Source organism: Phacochoerus africanus, chromosome 12 (genome assembly GCF_016906955.1).
Source record: "Phacochoerus africanus isolate WHEZ1 chromosome 12, ROS_Pafr_v1, whole genome shotgun sequence".
Taxonomy (NCBI): Eukaryota; Metazoa; Chordata; class Mammalia; order Artiodactyla; family Suidae; genus Phacochoerus; species Phacochoerus africanus.
This window is the reverse complement of record NC_062555.1, coordinates 24,411,309-24,431,431: the sequence shown is the minus strand read 5'-3', so window position 1 is coordinate 24,431,431 and position 20,123 is coordinate 24,411,309. Positions and strand designations below refer to the sequence as shown.

At 39.7% G+C, this 20,123-nt stretch overlaps 1 protein-coding gene across 1 annotated transcript in view; it reads left to right on the top strand.

Moving 5' to 3' along the window:
- The window catches only part of SMYD3 (SET and MYND domain containing 3), a 754,642-nt gene that overhangs the window by 144,913 nt on the left and 589,606 nt on the right, over positions 1-20,123 (top strand). The window contains exon 2 of the mRNA XM_047754787.1: positions 11,618-11,681. Within this exon, the coding sequence (XP_047610743.1) occupies positions 11,618-11,681 (64 nt within the window). The remainder of the gene's footprint in view (positions 1-11,617; positions 11,682-20,123) is intronic.

The following is a 20,123-nucleotide window of genomic DNA, read 5'->3' as shown; positions in this document are numbered from 1 at the left end:
ATTAAACTTTTTGATCTATTAATACATTTCTACCCAGCCCTTGAGGTATTTAAAATAATATCTAGAAACTTCTATTGAGAGTTTACCATTCAAAAGATCTCTTAAGGTAATATACTAATGTAATGATAATAAGGAGTATTTCCAATAAGCCAAGCAGGATAAGTTTTTCACATTATTCATTTCTCATTACAGCCAAATAATGTTGGTACTATTATTATTCTCACTTTAATTCAGTGGTTTAGAGAGATTAAATGTATTACTATCACATAAGTACTAAGTGATAAATTGGAATTCAGTTCCAGGCCATATGACTCCATTGTCAATGATTCAACTACTGTGTTGTATTCTCTCATAGTGCCTAATTAAGGAATAAATACAAATACAGTCTGTGAGAAATTAACTTACAAATCATGCATCCAATAGATCAAACCCAGTAAGTTTAATCTCTTAAAAAGACAACCCAGCAGAAAATGGGCAAGTGATAGGAATTGGCAGTTCACACAAAAGAAACCAGGACTGGTGAATGAACTTGAAAAGATGCCCAGACTCTGACTGTTTATCAAGAGAATGCCCAGTAAAAGCAGAGTGAGATAGTATTTCTTATCCATCAGGCTGGTGAAAGTAAAATGACTGTCAGCAGGGTTGACATGACACGGATTTAAGAGAACGCTCACTCTACTGCAGTGGGAGTGTAAATTCCCACAACCACTTTGGAGACCATTTGCCAACATGCAAAATATTTCAGGATGTGCATTCGTATGACTCAGTAATTCCACTTCTAGGAGTATGTACTGTAAAGCAGCTGAAGTCAAAGTGGGGTTCTGGAACTTCTGGGGGGTTCCTAAGGTAGTTTCAAATGATCTATAAGGTGAAAACTATTTTTGTAATAATATTAAGATGGTATTTGCCTTCTTCACTCTCATTACCTCATGATTACACAGTAGAGTTTTCCAGAAGCTACATTATATCTGATCATTCAACAGATTGAATTCAAAAACATAAATGAGAATCCACCTTCATTCTACTAAGCCAGATATTTAAGAGATTTGCAGGAATGTGAAACAGTGCCACTCTCCTCACTAACTTATTTTTGTTTTGGAAAATATAGTTATCCTCATAAAAACGTATTATTTATATCAGCATTTAATTGAATTATTATTTTAAACAAATACTTTTTAAATGTCTTAATTTTAATCTTTAATATAGTAAATATGGATAGATATAACGCACATAAATAAAATCTCTTTGGAATCCTGTAATTTTTAAGTCTGATTTGAGACTGGATAGTTTTTGTTTTTGTTGTTGGCCATCCCGCGGCATATGGAGTTCCCGGGGCCAGGGATCAGATCTGAGCCACGGCTGCAACCCAAGCCATAGCTGTGGCACTGCCAGATCCTTTAACTAACTGTGCTGGGCCAGAGATTGAACCTTCTTCCCAGTGCTCCCAAGATGTGGACCAAATAGTTTTGAAAATCCTTGCCTTTGTTCATAATCCAGGTGTTCATTGTAAGACTGTAACAGTTAAAACATTGTAATCAGTCCAAAAGTCCATCAATGTGGACATGGTGTCAATTCTATTAATATGGAATGGTAAAATAAATTATAATGTATCTTTATATATACACACGCATCTTTGTATATTAATCAGAAAGTATATTTGTCAGATGATCCTTACCTTGTATGTGAGTTAAAGTGGTTTTTTGAGAATGTATTTTTCTTTTTACCAGTACCTAATAAAATTAAGTGCCACGTTTATTAAGAATTAAATACTAGTTCATAATATTGCAGATTTGTTACCCTTAACCTCAAAAGGTAGAAATAAAAGTGGTGACAGATATAAGCTACTCCATTGGCCTAGAATTACAGCATAAGCAGTATTCATAGGACTTGGTTTTCAGAACACAGAACATGTTTATTGTTTTATTTCAGGAGTTCTATACTGTGTATATTTTATTGAAAAGGAAGCATCATTTTATTATATCTTTGTATGCACATTTCCACTGTAGTGGCTTCAACAAATAGAAACATTTTTCTCATCTGAAAAATGGAGTTTGGTAGCTGCTGGCTATTGGATGTGATCAAGATCTGTTGATGGTATTTATTCTCTTGCTGCCTCTAAGAAAGTTGAAATAGGCAAAATTAGAAACATAATTGGAAAAAAGAAAGAAGAAAGAGAAGAAAAAAAAAAGAAAAAGAAAAAAGAAAAAAAGGGGGGGGAATGAGTTCCTGCTGTGGCACAGTGGGTTAATGATCTGCCTTGTCTCTGTGGAGGCATCTGTTGGCTCCCTGGCCTGGTGCAGTGGGTTAAGAATCTGGCAGCTGTGGTGTAGGTTGCAGCTCCGACTCGGATTCAGTCCCTGGCCCAGGAACTTCCATATGCCACAGGTGTGGCTGAAAAAGCCGGAGAGAAAAAAGAAATACGATCGATTTTTGTTATTCACCACAAACACTGAATTAGCCAATTCTGAACTATTGCTCCTTTGGGATACACAGAATTAGGTTCCTGTAAGTCTCTGGGCACATGTCAATCAATGCATAATCTTGTTGTATGTGTGTTTATGATTAAAGGTACCTTATTCAATATGCATTGTTAATTCATTAACATTGAACTCACGGCAAGCCTGAATGAAGCTTATCTAAACACATTTCCTGGGTAACACACATCAAAGCTTTCTTGTGCTTTGGACACTGGATAGCACTGCAGCCCTCTGCTAGTTGGCTGTTTCGCATAGTGAAATCACCAAAGAAAAGCCCAGACATGACAAAAATGTGGCACTAGATAGACCATGAAAAGGACACCTGTTTATAGTATGAAAGCTGAAACAAGAAAGCAGCGGGTCACTTTGGGAACCTGTACGTGTGTGACTTTTTTTCTTTTTCTTTTTGCCTCTCCACACATATCCACAAATCCCAGCAAAAAATGCTGCAAGTATTGCTTTGGGGTTAGAAATCTTAGTGAGTAGGCAGATTTGCAAATAAGGAATCCTTGATTCATGAGGATCAGGTATATCCTGTTACAAGTCATTAGCTAGAACTGGGTGACGAGGCCTGTTCTTAGAGCCACCAGTGGCCGTGGAACGTGAGATTTTTACTAGTTTAGACCAGTCATGATTTATCCTCCTGGGCTTGGCGACCTCCACTCCCTGCAATCAAGTAATCTTTGCTGTTTCAACCAATGACAGTTCCCTTGGCAGGGAAGAGTGAAGAGGTCATTTGCCAAGCATTGGGCAGCACCTCCCAGATGCCTAATCAGGTATTTGGCATTTGGAAGGGCCCCAGTACATTTTTCTTGAGGAATGAACTGGTTAATGAATGACAGGGTCATTTTTGGAAACAGCCTTTGATTTCTTTCTCATCCCAAAGATTTCTCCATTTTCATCTGAATTTTCTCTTAAAGTGGTATTTTGACTGGCTAACTCCAAATCAATGTTAAAGTTAGTGTAAAAAATAAAGAAAATTAAAAGACAAAAAAACAACAACAACGAGTTCTGGTCTTGGTGCAGCGGAAACGAATTCGACTAGGAACCATGAGGTTGCAGGTTCAATCCCTGGCCTTACCCAGTGTGTTGGGGATCCGGCATTGCCCTAAGCTGTGGTGTGGATCACAGACATGGCTCGGATCTGGTGTTGGTGTGGTTGTGGTGTAGGCCAGCAGCTGTAGCTCCGATTTGACTCCTAGCCTGGGAACCTCCATATGCTGTGGGTACGGCCCTAAAAAGACAAAAGACAAAAAAAAAGAGAGAGAGAGAAAGAAAATTTACTTTATTTGGATTAACTTCAACTTAAATAAATCAGAAAATTTTAAAAACATGAAGCATCAGATGAAGTTGAAACATGTTAGAAAGAGGCTAAGATTTTGATTTTTTGATTATAGAAGTAAAATAATATTATATAAATTGGAAAAGAGAAAAGGTTTAATGGGGTAAAACTTTTATATCATATTGTTCGTTTTCTGAAATGATTGCTTTTTTTATTTTGGAAGATATGAAATCTAGAAATATTAGTTTTTAAACTATAATAAGATGATACAGATATCAGTATACAATAGGTTCTCATATATTATCAAATAGTAAAAAATATTTTACTTTTTAATACCACCATTTGTAGCAATTGCTGGTTAAAAGTAAAATCAATTAATAAAGTACAATTTTGGAGCTCCCATCGTCACTCAGCAGGTTAAGAACCCAATATAGTGTCCCTAAGGATGTGGGTTCACTCCCTGGCCCCTCTCAGTGGGTTAAGGATCTGGTGTTGCCTCAAGCTGTGGTGTAGGTCAGAGATGTGGCTCAGATCTGGTGTAGTGATAGTTGTGGTGTAGGCCTGCAGCTGCAGTTTCGATTCAACCTCTAGCCCAGGAACTTTCATATACTGCAGATGTGGCCATTAAAAAAAAAAATACAGTTTCATTTAAATCTTGTTTAAACAAACATGTATTTGTGTTTATTACTATTCCAGACATTGGGTAAAATTGTAATTCAATTTGATTTTTCTCTTTCTCACTGTGTCCTGCCTTAGACCAAGAGCAATTTAAAGTTATTAAACAATACATATTGCCTTTTCATTAAAGTTTGGTTTTTTTGTAAAATAATATTATTTTACAAAAGTAAAATAATATTATTATATAAATTGGAAAAGAGAAAACAGAGGGGAAATCACCCCAGTTCATATCACCTAAAGATAAATTTCAACAATTTGGTCTATTTCTTTTTTTTTTTTTTTTTGTCTTTTCTAGGGCCGCTCCCACGGCATATGGAGATTCCCAGGCTAGGGGTTGGGTTGAATCGGAGCTGTAGGCTGGATACCCAACCCACCAAGCAAGGCCAGGAATCGAACCAGCAACCCCATGGTTCCTAGTCAGGCTCGTCAACCACTGCGCCACGACGGGAACTCCAATTTGGTCTATTTCTTTTCAGTCTTTCACACATTACAGAAAGTTAATTTTACAAATTATATGTAATATGAAAAATCTGCTCAACATTCTAGGTAGCCATTATTATTATTATTATTATTACTGTTATTATCATATATTAGAATATCTCTAGGGACAGAGAAGTACATTTATTACTGTCAGAGCAGGAATGGAACAGCAAGGATTAAAGTATGATTTCCTAGATTCCATAGCTGCCTGCATACTGAGCATGTGTCCAAATTTGAGGGCAAGTGAAATTGTGCATTTCTTTTTATTTATTTATTTTTTATTTTATTTTATTTTTTTGTCTTTTTGCCATTTCATGGGCCGCTCCCGCGGCATATGGAGGTTCCCAGGCTAGGGGTCAAATCGGAGGTGTAGCCACCGGCCTACGCCAGAGCCACAGCAACGCGGGATCCGAGCCGCATCTGCAACCTCATACCACAGCTCATGGCAACGCCGGATCGTTAACCCACTGAGCAAGGGCAGGGACCAAACCTGCAACCTCATGGTTCCTGGTCGGATTCGTTAACCACTGCGCCACGACGGGAACTCCTTGTACATTTCTGACTTTTGGTGGGTTGTCATAGTTCCTGCTGTTCTCCTTAGGCCTTTTGAATGTTTAACATTCTGGTAGTTCTCTTCCCTTTCCATACCCACTCTGAGCAAAAATTCTATTTCAGGAATCTTTTTTTGTTTTTGTCTTTTTAGGGCTGAGCCTACTGCATATGGAGGTTCCCAGGCTAGGGGTCTAATTGGAGCTGTAGCTATCGGCCTACACCACACCTCACAGCAATGCTGGATCCTTAACCCACAGGGCGAGGTCAGGGATCAAACCTGCGTCCTCATGGATGCTAGTTGGATTCGTTTCCGCTGATCCATGATGGGATGGGTAATGTTTATATTTTATCACAAGGTATTATCAAACTCAGAAGGGTGTTTGATGAGTAGAATATGTGAGGGTAATGTTTTGGGCATGAAAACCCTTGCATGACCCCTGTTAACTCTCATTCAGTGGCTATCAACTCATGATCATCTTTTAAATTAAAATCATTAAGAATTTATAATTCATTGGCAGGTGAAACATTTAATTCTATGTCTCTTAAGGACTCCTAAGATTTCTTTACTTTGTTTATACTGTTACTTTACACTGTTTATAAAGAATAGTGTTTCTTTATAAACTTAAAAGTGCTGTTCTTATCTCCAAAATTGAGGATGAGTTATTTGTAATTTCATTATTGCTTACTTTCAGGTGGACTTGAGGATATTTATGGTTAAAGATTAAAGTGAAATATTTAACTATAAAATAGGAGAACAAATTTTTAAAGCAGCCAGAGGAGAAAATGGTTTCCAAGCCTTTGAAATGACAGATTAATATAATTAGATAGTGAATTTGACTTTTGGATTTCTCTTTTTTTTGCTTTTTAGGGCCGCACCTGCGGCATATGGAGGTTACCAGGCTAGGGGTCTAATCGGAGCTACAGCTGCCAGCCTACACCACAGCCACAGCAATGCAGGATCCGAGCCACATCTGAGACTTACACCACAGCTCACAGCAACGCCGGATCCTTAACCCACTGAGCGAGGCCAGAGATTGAACCTGCAACCTTATGGTTCCTAGTCGGATTCATTTCCGCTGCGCTAAAATGGAAACGTGCTGCTAATACGTTTCATTTTTTAACTAGAGGTAGCGTGACAGGTAATTCATTTGTAGTGATAAAGTATACCTTGGATTTGAAACCAAGGTGAACCTCTTTTGCCATTTTTAAGGATTAGGTTGTAGAATATTAATGAAAATGTTGACCAGATTTCCTTGTACCTTCTTTGAAATTTTACCCATGGTATTTTATTTTTATGTATACACTATGTGATACTTATGATGACAATACTTATATATTTAGAAAGTGTTTGATTTCAGTCTTTGGGAAAAATCAGGTGATTTTCATCTTTCTCATTAAAAAATTTTAATTTTCGGAGTTCCCGTCGTGGCGCAGTAGTTAACGAATTCGACTAGGAGCCATGAGGTTGCGGGTTTGGTCCCTGTCCTTGCTCAGTGGGTTAACGATCCGGCGTTGCCATGAGCTTGGTGTAGGTCGCAGACGCGGCTCGGATCCTGAGTTGCTGTGGCTCCAGTGTAGACCGGGGGCTACAGCTCCGATTCGACCCCTAGGCTGGGAATTTCCATATGCCGCAGGAGCGGCCCAAAGAAATAGCAAAAAGACAAAAAAAAAAATTTAATTTTCAAGAAGGCTTAGAGAAATTGAATTCATCTTTTAGACTGATCAGAGTTGAATTAGTAGACAAGGCTAAAGAGTTTCCTATTTAGAAAAGCAGATGTCGCTGGAGCAAATCCCTTTTCAGTAATTCATTTTGGTTACAGCTTTCTTCAGTCTATTCTGTGTTCTCTGTGTTACTGATCCATTCCTGTCAGTTTCCAGTTTTCAATTATTAGCTGTTAGAGTGACCCACAGCACACAATATCCAATTTTGTAGAGAAACATCTTATAATTAGGAGAGTTTAAACTAAATCTGTACTCTTGTAAAAATGTTAATTTTCTCCTTAACTTGTAAAAGACATTACTTTGCATAAAGCAAGCAGAATATTAGTTGTAATTGTCTTAATGTTATTGAAGATGTAACAGCCTTTTCTTATTTTAATTTCCACAAATGAGACTTTCATAAAACGTTTTTAGCTTCTTGATGCACACTACTTTGAAGTTAATAATTCTGATCAAATTAAAAATAGTAATAATACAAACTTTAGTGAATGTAGTGAAAAACTTATGATGCTAGTCAAATTTTGGAATTAGGAGTTCTCGTTGAGGCTCAATTAGTTAAGGACTCAATGTAGTCTCCATGAGGATGTGGGTTCAATCCCTGGCCTCACTCAGTGGGTTAATGATCTGATGTTGCTGTGAGCTGCAGCATAGGTCTCAGATCTGGCTCGGATCTGGCATTGTTGTGGCTGTGGTGTAGTCCAGCAGCTGCAGCTCCAGTTTGACCCCTAGCCTGGGAACCTCCATATGCTGCAGGTGTGGCCATAAAAAGAAAAAAAAAAAACAAATAAACAAACAACCTTGTTATACTCGATGAAGCACTGTTTCTGGGCACTGAGAAACCTAAGAATTTTTTCTGACTTGCCATTGTATTCAGTAACATATCTGAGTTTATATGAACAGGTGATAAGAGCTTCCTTTTTGCTTTTTGGGCGGTGGGGGCCTAAACCTCCTATTTATTTAGGTCTACAGTAATTTTAATATCTTTTTAAAGTTAGAGCTAGAATACTACTATCTGACTCTTAAGAGGAGAGGGTAAAAGAAAGAAATTTAATCACCGTTCTGTTACTGATCCATTCCTTATGTATTTCTTTAGATTCTGTTTTATTCAGAAATTCTAGTTCCGGATGGACTTCTGAGATAATCACTTTGAAAACAGGATGTTTGTGCATTATGTGAAAACTGTGTATTCTTCACTTTTCTACTCCTCTGAGATTATCATACGTCGCTTTATAACGTGCACAACTTTCGTTGTCCTCAAATTTAGTATATATTTGTTGGTTATACAAGAGAAGCAGAGCCAGGTAATTTTGGAATTAGAAGGAAACTTATTTAACTCAGGCTCCATTGCAGTGCTGGAATTCCCTTTACATTATATCTGCAGATGCACCTCCTAGATTCTGCTTGAACCTGTCAGATGACTGCGGACTCCACCTTCTCACGGCATTTTGATTTTTGAACAGTTGCTGTTGCCACAAAGATCTTTAGACAAACCCTACCTGTCTCTTAACTTCTATTCAGTAGTTCTTGTTTTAGTCTCTGGAGCTACCTAGAATGAGTGGTGCTTTTTCTTTAGGGCTACAACTTAATTCTGTTTTTTATTTGACATGTGCATTTCTGATTTTTTTTTAATGGCCACACCCACCTTATATGGAAGTTCCCAGGCCAAGGACTGAATCTACCCCATAGCTGTGGCAACGCTGGACTGTTTAACTCACTTTGCCTGGCTGGGGATCAGACCTGAGTCTCAGTAGCAACTTGAGCTACTTGCAGTCGGATCCTTAATCCATGGTACCATGGCGGGATCTCCATGTGCATTTCTGATTTCTTTTTTAGAGCAAAATGTGGGTTTGTCTTTCAGTTGGAAAGGATGTGTTGATTTTTTTTTTTTCCCCATGAACTCTTTCGTGGCTATGTTTCTAATACTGATTTTTCTCTCCCACTACTGCCCAAGTTTTTTCTCTGCAGGGAAACCTTACCAGATGCTATTACTCTGAACCTTACCCAAAAGAGAAAAGTAGAAACTCTTCAAAGGCTTAGTGGTCCATCTAATCAAACACACAACTTTTCTCTTGGATTCAGTAGACCTTTTTTTTTTTTTTTTTTTTGGAACTTGAGAACTTATGTGCTTGTTTTCTTAGTTATTTGGTATTTAACCCCAACTGTTGAAGTAACTCATGCTAAGGAAGTTTTTTCACACATCAAATGGCAACTGAATTATCCCAATAGTTTGAATCATCTTGCTGAATTTCTGTTAAAATTCATTAAAGCCTGTTGGTGAGAGCTGTGTGAGAGAGAAGACAAATATTTTAGTACTAACTACTGATCATCACTGATCTTTCTGGGTATCTTGATTCTGCTCATTATTTAAAAAAATTGAGATGAAACGTTTTGTATAATTGGGGATCTTTACTTGCAAGCAATAGAAATAGCCCCGGAATAACTTAGACAAGAAAAAGAAAAATGGGAGTTCCTGTCGTGGCTCAGCAGAAACAAACCTGACTAGCATCCATGAGGATGCAGGTTCGATCCCTAGCTTTGCTCAGTGGGTTAGGGATCCGGTGTTGCCATGAGCTGTGCTGTAGGTCGAAGATGCTGCTTGGATCTGGTGTTGCTGCGGCTGTGGTGTAGGCTGGCAGCTGTCGCTTCAATTTGACCCCTCACTTGGGAACCTCCATATGCCGTGGGTGCAGCCTTAAAAAAAGGAAAAAAGAAAAAGCAAGCAAGCAAGCAAGCAAGCAAGCAAAAGGGAAATGAGGGAAAACCTGAGGTGCCAGGTGTCAGGAAAGTAGGATTCAGGGAGCTCCAGCGACCTCATCCTCAGGAGGCTTCCTGCAGAAAGCATCCTGTCCCAGTTCTGGCTGCAGTTCTCAGACTGGCTGACGGGCCTTCTGCCGAGCATCTTTTGGCTGTTTGGGGCGGCTTCTGTTTTCAAGTCTATTGGAAACCCTTCTTTGTTTTCTCCTACAAATAGCTGATTGAATTCAGGTCTTAAAGCAATTAGAGATTTTTTTTTTCCTGCTAATATTTTTGGGTTTGTTGTAGATAGCTTCTAGGGTGAGGAGTGATGGTTAGCTTTTCCTACTTCCTCCTTGCTCTGTCATTTTTTTTATGGGAAAGTTAAGGAGATTAAAAAAATTATACCGCTGTGGTCAACATAAACATTTAAAGGTCTAAATGTTCCTTTAAGTATTGCTTTGGCTTTATCTCACATTTTGACTTTTTCACTATTTCTTTTCTGATTTTCATGACAGTTCTTTGATCCTTGAATTATATAGGAGTAAGCTTTTAAATTTCCATAAATATGAGATTTCACTGGATTTATTTTTGTTACAGATTTTTCTAATTTAATTCTGTTGTGGTTGGAGAAAATGATCTGTATAATACTGATTCTCTGGGATTTTAGAGATTTGCTTGGTGGCCTAGTATGTGGCCACATTTTGTAAATGTCCAGTGGGTGCCTAAGAAGAATATGTGAAAACACTTTTCATGTAAAAGATGCATGGATCTGTGTATTGCATGATATCAGGTGAATGGTAGAGCTCCTTGCTCTTAATTTTTTTTAAATTTTTAAATTGTTTTTACTTTTAAGGGCCACACCTACAGCAAATGGAGGTTCCCAGGCTAGGGGTCAAATCGGAGCTCCAGCTGCTGGCCTACACCACAGCCGCAGCAACACAGGATCTGAGCCTGTCTGCGACCTACACCACAGCTCATGGCAATGGTGGATCCTTAACCCATTGAACAAGGCCAGGGATCAAACCCGCGTCCTCGTGGATGCTAGTCGGATTTGTTTAACTGCTGAGCCATGTGGGGAACTCCCATTTGGGCTTTCTTTCCTCCTCATGCGATTTGGGGAGCCATAACTTAGATGCGTATCAATTTCCCATGTTGAAAGTAGCAATCGAACTTAATGGAAATTGAAAATCATTTCCCAGAAGGAGTATATTATAGTTCAACTGTATGACACATTTAAAATTGTGAAGTTTTTGTGTTTGAAGTGAATAGATTCCTTTGAGTTAGTTGATGGGCTGGCTTCTGAATTTCCTATTGAGAGCTTAAACAACTCTATGCAGTGAAATTTTGTGCCTGAGTGGAACGCTGAATTTTCATTAAATTTCTGTTAAAAAGAACATTGGTGGTGATCGTTACACGACAGTGTCAGTGTACTTGATGCTACGGAACCGTACACTTAAACGTGGTTAGAATGGTTAATTTCATGTCATGTATATTTTCCTACAATAGAAAAAAGAAAAAAAAAAAAGGACACTGGTTGGTTTGTACACGTCGAACATTGAAAGGTGTTCGTCACTACACTCTAATCTAGATCCAGTGGACCCGCAGATGGAGTGAGCAGAACATAGGGGCGTCAGCGTGTTGACTTATGTGTCTTTCGCACTCATTTCCTAATGTGAACTTTATTTTTTAACAGGAAGGAGAAGCTGATGCGATGTTCTCAATGCCGAGTTGCCAAATACTGTAGTGCCAAGTGTCAGGTAAGAATGTTCTGCCTCATGTAAAATCTGTGGGTTCCCTTCTCTTAAATTTGTTCTCCATTATGTCTGTTGGCTTACTTCTGTTTCTTCATAATCTTTGATTTATGTTAACCTGTAAACCTTCAATTTAAAAGTAATATGTCTATAATATATTCATAACATAGGTGTGTATATATAAAGGCTACCTAGGTAGTATGTATACCACGGAAAAAAAGTTCGCCGGGTACCCCTCTTCATCTTCTTGTCTTCTTGACCACAGTCCTGTTTCCCAGAGGTAACCATCATGGTTAAATTTCTTGTGTATCTTTGTGGCATTTTTCTGTGCAGACACATACATACATCTTTCTACTTTGTTTTAAAAAACAGATACAGGTCATTCTGGCAGAAATTCTTTTTTTTTTTTTTTTTTTTTCTGGCACAAATTCTTGTGTAACCTGATTTTCTCTTTCTTACTAATCTATCTAGAAGAACAGTTTCTAGATCTTTTTCTGACAGTCATCTTGATTATTCTGTTGGAGGAATGTCCTACAATCATAATTTCCCCACTAATGAAGGCATATTTCCCCCCTGATATTTGGTAATACCAGTAGTGCCCCAAGCATCTGGTCATGCACATTTTTGCACACTTGTGCAAATTAACCATAGGATAAATGCTTGCCTGTTGTAGTGATTAGCAAATGGATATACGCATTCTGAATTTGTAAAAGTAGTGCCCAGTTGCCTTCCAAGAGTTTGAGTTAATTTACAGCAACTAACAGTCAATGAGCGTACTTGCTGTTAACCTCTTTGAAATTCTTTAAAGGATGTATAATTAACATTCAACATGACCTTTTCGTCTAACCTTATGATTAATCATTTAATAAGAAATGTAATTACGCCGTAATGAATTGTGTCATAATAAAAAGTCTAACCAGAGGTTTTGTGTCTGTGTCACTTGCCACTCACCCTCCACCCATTCTTTTTGCTGCTTCTTTTGGGATGCATGTGTAAGTTCCTCTTTTTTCTTTTTAAAAAATCTAGACCATACTTAATCTGAAGGATTTGCTGCCATCTCACTTTTTCTTTGAATGTAATTTCTTCAGGAGTTCCTGATGTGGCACAGTGGAAATGAATCCGACTAGCATCCATAAAGTTGTGGGTTCGATCCCTGGCCTCTCTCAGTGGGTTAAGGATCTGGTGTTGCCATGAGCTGTGGTGTAGGTTGCAGTCGAAGCTGGGATCTGGCATTGTTGTGGCTGTGGTGTAGGCCGTCAGCAACAGCTCTGATTGGACCCCTAACCTGGGAACCTCCATATGCTGAGGGTGTGGCCCTAAAAAGAGAAAGAGATAAAAAAAAAAAATTCTTCAGACTGAAAATACAGTGATCTCAGTGGAAAAGAAATGAAAACATGTAATAGTCAGGAGACCGAAGGTTTTTTTTTTTTTTTTTTGTCTTTTTGCTATTTCTTTGGGCCGCTCCCGCGGCATATGGAGGTTCCCAGGCTAGGGGTCGAATTGGAGCTGTAGCCACCGGCCTACACCACAGCCACAGCAACTTGGGATCCGAGCCGAGCCTGCAACCTACACCACAGCTCACGGCAATGCTGGATCCTGAACCCACTGAGCAAGTCCAGGGATCGAACTCGCAACCTCATGGTTCATAGTCGGATTCGTTAACCACTGAGCCACGACGGGAACTTCCAGAATCCAAACTTTTGATTTCTCTTCTAAATCTAAATTTCATTCTTGTCCTAACAGTCTGACTAGGTGTAGTTTTCCATTTTCTGTTGTATTCTCCTTTTCCCTCCTGGCCTTGGTTGTCTTTTATTTTTCATAAGGATGCACCCTATACCCAAGGAACACAAAACAAAAAATACGGTAATAGAAAGTTGGAATCAACACTTTCCTAATAAAAAAAGAGAATGTGAAGAAGAATTGAATGATTTTTTTTACCTCATTTTGTAAACCAAAAAGTCTATCCAAGTTAGAAAGATAACAGATTTATGTAAGATCATTAGCAATAATAGCAACAAAAAGCAAGAAAAAGAAAACAAAGCCATGCCTTTTCTGCAGAATAAATTTCAGGAAGATAGTCGTATGGTGATGTTTTAGGTATTTTATTCATGTGAAACTGGGCTACCTGTTTCAGGGAACTTCAAGTTAAGAAGACCACCTCGTGGAACCAAACAAATCATCGTATCACTTGATCCAAATTTTCTAGACGAGTTTCCTTTCTATTCTCAATGACCTAAACATTTACTTTTATCTTCCTTTGTTTTTATGTATGTTTTTATCCCCAATGCTACCTCTACCTTTTGTGGTACACTCATGGGAAAAAATAATAATAATAATAAAAAAAAGCAAAACCCATTATCTGATTAGAATGAGTAGAGGGAGTCTGGTGGGTAGGTATGTCATTTTGATTCATTATAGTTCACGTATTTTTACCACATACATTAGCCGTTTACTGTAGCATCAATAATAATGTCGTCATATATAACACAGCTAGTGCATATGCTGTGTGTGTCAGGGGATGGTGTGTGTGTGTGTGTGTGTGTGTGTGTGTGTGTGTGTAGAGGTGGGATGGGAGTCAAAGAATGGCTAGAACATATGCATTTAAACTGCTCTGTTTAGCTCACCCTTAAGGTACAGCATTAAACATTGTAATAATTGTGGATACCTACAAAGCAGCCTCAAATTAAACTGACAAACTGAACTATGAACAGTAATGAACAAAAGCACTTGGAATGGAAATTGATATAGAGAATGTGAATTCATAGCATAAAATCTATGATATGCTTACCCTAAGGGGACATAACTTTTGTTCACTAGCTTAGTATTTGATGTGCGGGTCTACAGCATCAATGAGTTGTCTGTGCGAGGCTGGGGTGTTATAGGGTACAGTGTCCCTTGTGCCCATAGGAAAGTATCTGTGCCATCGTTTTTCGCACTTTTTTTTTTTTTGGTGCTTTTTTTAGGGCTGCACTTGTGGCACATGGAAATCCCCAGGTTAGGGGTTGAATCAGAGCTACAGCTGCAGGCCTACACCACAGCCACAGCAACGCGGGATCCAACCCACATCTGTGACCTACACCACAGCCCACGGCAATGGCGGATCCCTGACCCACTGAGCGAGGCCAGGGATTGAACCTGCATCCTCATAGATACTAATTTCTGCTGCACCGCGAGGGGAACTCCTCATACTTCATTTTTAAACATATGCAATATAAGGATACATTTGCATTATAAAAATTACCACAATATAGGAGTTCCCATCGTGGCTCAGTGGTTAATGAATCTGTCTAGGAGCCATGAGGTTGCAGGTTTGATCCCTGGCCTTGCTCAGTGGGTTAAGGATCTGGCATTGCTGTGAGCAGTGGTGTAGGTCACAGACTCGGCTCGGATCCTGCATTGCTCTGGCTCTGGTATAGGCTGGTGGCTACAGGTCTGGTTAGACTCCGAGCCTGGGAACCTCCATATGCCGATGGAGTGGCCCTAGAAAAGGCATAAAGACAAAAAAAAAAAAAGTAACACAATATAGACTAATACAGAATAAAAACTAACAGTCTTTCTCTAGCATTCTTCCCTCATTCCTGTTTCTCTTTTCCAGAGGGAATGTCTTTGTGTTTGTTTTGGGAGTGGAGAATATACACCAAACTCTCCATACACAGAGTTCATGTATATATTTACTGCTAGGTACAGTACTATTTCTGATGCTGGCCAAAATATTTTTTTCATCAGTAGCTTTGCATTCCTCTGTGTATACATTATTGGGAGGTGTCATATAATGCAATAGAGGGTTACATATGGGAACTAGTCTTATTTCTATATCGGCATAATCAGAACATCACAGATAATTATGAGATCTAAGAGGAGGAGCAGGCTAAGTTTTCTTATCAAAAAGTGTCCTCAAACTTTGTAAAATTGATAGCAAGTAAACCATTTTCCGGCAAATTCACCAATTGTTCTTTCATCTCTGCTGGATTTAATTTGATTCATAATATGTACATTTCTAATTGAATTAATTGCTGAGCAAAATAAGCAGCTGAATACCACATCAAATTGCAGTTTATATACTTTAAAAAAGTACTATATTAGCAGAAAGAGGCTCTATTTTATGTTGGTAATTATAGACCTCTTTAAAAATGTGAATCATATTTTTGAGATTGCCTTTTATGTTTAGTTCTAAAATGATTTGATTCATTTTTGATGAATCCCACATTAGTAAGCACTTAACAGGGGGATTTAATAAGGTGGTTTCTAGAATATCGTACCCAAAGTGATGATAACACAGAAAACCAAGCCTTTTGTTTATTTTATGAATAGATGCACGCCAGGCTTCACACCGATAGGACATGCGCTGTGCGTGCCAGATAAGTTAGTTTCATATCTCATTTAAAAAAAAAATAGTGTATAAAGGTTAAAAATATTTGATCATATTTGACTTTTTGATTTCCGCAAGTGTTTGTGGCCCTTAGCTTTTCTTTTCTTTTTTTTTTTTTGTCTTTTTGCTATTTCTTGGGCCGCTCCTGCGGCATATGGAGGTTCCCAGGCCAGGGGTCGAATCGGAGCTGTAGCCACCGGCCTACGCCAGAGCAACGCGGGATCCAAGCCGCGTCTGCAACCTACACCACAGCTCACGGCAACGCCGGATCGTTAACCCACTGAGCAAGGGCAGGGACCGAACCCGCAACCTCATGGTTCCTAGTCGGATTCGTTAACCGCTGCGCCAGGACGGGAACTCCAGCTTTTCTTTTCTCACTTTACATTTGCCTGCAGAGTGAACCCATCTACCCCCATGACTTCAATGGGCATCTGTATGTTAATTATTCTTGAGACTCCGTCTCTAGCCTCCTCCTTTCTCCTGAGCGCCAGACCTATTTCTTACAGGGGCACACCTCTCCTTGGGTGTTGCACTGGAATCCCAAATGCCATGTATCTATACCCAAGTGCATTATCTTCCCCCAAACCTGCTCTCCTCCACGTTTTTCAGCCTCAGTAAATAATCTCACCAACCACTCAGCAGTCCCAGGTGCCTAGGGTGAGCTCATCTCTGATTTACATTCTTTCTTGGCCCCACATCCCATTAGTCACCAGGTCCTACTGATTTTATCACCTCAAGATCTGAATTCATTTACTTCTTTCTAGCTTTTCTGTTTTTTGTTTGTTTGTTTGTTTTTGTTTTTGTTTCTAGGGCTGCACCCTCGGCACATAGAGTTCCCAGGCTGGGGTAGTATCAGAGCTGCAGCTGCCAGCTCACCCCACAGCCACAGCAACGCAGGATCCCTGCCACATCTGCAGCCTACACCACAGCTCACGGCAACGCCATATCCTTAACCCACTGAGCGAGGCCAGGAATCGAACCCGCATCCTCATGGATACTAGTCGGGTTCGTTTCCCTTGAGCCATAATGGGAACTTCCCTCTCTAGCTTTTCTACCACTACTCTTGTGCTCATTGCCGTGATCTCTTTCCTAGGTTATCGGCAATCTTTAAACTCTCACCAGCTTCTATTCTGTTTTCTAACCGGGAACCAGAGTGATTATTTTATTCTAGAGTGTTAGCATAATCTCTTAACAGCCTGAAACCCGGCCTTTCGTCCCCCAGGATGAAATTCAAACTCACAGACTAGCACATACTCACTTCTGGTCCTTTGGTTTTTTATAAGTCAGTCCCTAGGCCTGGGACTTACTTAGCTGCTGAACTCTAATATTTATCCATTAGAACACAGATTAAAAGTCACTCCCGGAGTTCCCGTCGTGGCGTATCGGAAACGAATCCGACTAGGAACCATGAGGTTGTGGGTTCGATCCCTGGCCTTGCTCAGTGGATTAAGCATCTGGTGTTGCCGTGAGCTGTGGTGTAGGTCGCCAGCGTGGCTCAGATCTGGCATTGCTGTGGCTCCGGCGTAGGCTGGCAGCAACAGCTCCAATTAGACCCCTAGCCTGGGAACCTCCATATGCCACAGGTGTGGCCCTATAAAGTCAAGAGACAAAAATAAATAAATAAATAAAAAAAAAAGAAATCAATAAAAGTCACTCCCTTCTTTCCTAAACCCTAGAGGTGAGTTTGTGTCCTTCCTTTATTATTACAGAAATCCGATGGTATTAATTCTTGAGTTAATTGCCTCTTGCTGCAGTTAGATGTCAGGCTACTGGAGGGTGTGCTCGTTGCATGGTTCACTGCTGCAGATGAAGTATCATTTGTTGAGTGAATGAATGAATAAATACCTTCATTGGTGATAAATGTTGAATTAGATTTTTTTTTTTAAGGACCACAGGTGCAGCATGTGGAAGTTCCCAGGCTAGGGGTTGATTGAGAGCTGTAGCTGCCGGCCTGCACCACAACCTCAGCAACACCAGATCGGAGCTGTGTCTGCAACCTTCACCACAGCTTGCAGCAATGCCAGATCCTTAACCTGCTGAGCAAGGCCAGGGATCAAACCCGCCTCCTCATGGATACTAGTTGGGTTAGTTTCTGCTGTGCCACAACGTGGACTCCAAAACAATCTTTTATCAGATTATTTCATAGAATATGATCCCTACAAGCCAAAATGACTGACTTACAATTAAATGATGCTTATAAATCTTAACTTTCTTGCCCTGCTTTATACAGTACTGTAAAGTTATGTGTTTTGGGTGTCTTTTTGTTAGGTACATTTCTGGTTAGCTGGAAAATAGAGAAATTTAGTGGTTAGCTGGAAAATAGAGAAATTTGACAAACTGAGAGTTTGTTAAAAACATTTTGCGCTAGTTCATTACACACCTGGTTCTCAGAATTTTTAAGAGCTAATTATTGGTAATTTTTTTTTGGGGGGGGGTCTTTTTAGGGCCGCACCTACAGCATATGGAGGTTCCCAGGCTAGGGGTTGAATACTGAGCTGTAGCTGCCGGCCTGCGCTATAGCCACAGCAATGCCAGATCCGAGCTGCATCTGTGACCTACACCACAGCTCACAGCAACGCAGTTCCTTGACCCACTGAGGGAGGCCAGGGATCAAACAGCAACCACATGGTTCCCAGTCAGATTCGTTTCCGCTCGCCACGATGGGAACTCTTAATTATCAATAAATTTAAATTAAACTTCTTTGGGGGAAAAAGGGAGTTGGATAATGTTGGATGCATGTCATATACATTTGTTCAAGCCCGTAGAATGTTCAGTACCAGGAGTGAAGCCTAATGTACACTGTGGACCTTGGGCGGTGATGATGTGTCAAGGTCAGTGCGTCTGTTTTAACACAGGCCCCACTGTGATGGGGGTGCTGGTATCAGAGGAGGCTCTGCCTGTGCTGAGGCAGAGAGTACAGGGGACTTTCTCAGTTTTGCTATGAACATAAAATTGTTCTGAAAATTCAAGTCTTAAAACATTAATATGAGGGGAAAAAAAGGAGTTGGAGAAGAGGCCACTGAGTTAAGACATGAGGATATGATAATGGATTCATCCATCCATTAATTTACCCAGCAAATATTAGTGCCGATTCTTGGACTTTTCTAGGCTCTGGCACAATATCATTGGACAAGATACAGAAAACCTTTACCATTATGGAGCTTTTATTTTGTTTGTGGGACTGATATATAGTATTATATTATTTTTATGTCAAAAATAAAGGGGATAAGAGAAAACGATAGGTATTGGGAGACTTATTATATATGAATGTGTGTGAGTCTGTACGTATAAACATATGCACATATGCTTATCTATACTTATTTATTTATTTTTGGTCTTTTTGTCTTTTTAGGGCCGCACCCACAGCATATGGAGGTTCCCAGGCTAGGGGTCAAATTGGAACTGTAGTCGCCAGCCCACACCACAGCCACAGCAACTTGGGATCCAAGCCGTGTCTTTGACCTACACTACAGCTCACGGCAATGCTGGATCCTTAACCCACTGAGCGAGGTCAGGGATCAAACCCTCGTCGTCATGGATGCTAGTCAGGTTCACTAACCGCTGAGCCATGACGGGAACTGCCATATCTATATTTATCTTATACATCTAATATGTAAGAGGAAATAGATATACCTATTTATCTTGAGAAAGAGAGATAGACCTATATCTGCAGGGGAGATAACTATTTCTATATCTGTCTATCTAAGACCTCTTAGGAGGTGCATTTGAGTGGAGGCCTGAAAGAATTAGTCAAGAGGAAGATGGGAGAGTTTCAGGTTGGATGCAGATCACCAAAAGGAAAAAGCAGGAATAACCATGCTGTGGCCAGGGGAGGGGAGAACGCCAGTATGGTGGACCTGAGTATGTAACAAAGGGAGTTGTAGGCAATAAGATTTGAGAGATGAAGCGGGGGTGGGGTGGGGGTTGGTCAGGTTATGAGGCCATTGTGTTAAAAATATACATTTTGTTCTGTGTGTGATCTGCTGCTATAGAGTTCCAGGAGGGGGGAAGAGGATCAGTATTATGGACTGATTGAGGTTTTTTTTTTTTTTTTTTTTTTCTTTTCACGGCCACACCTG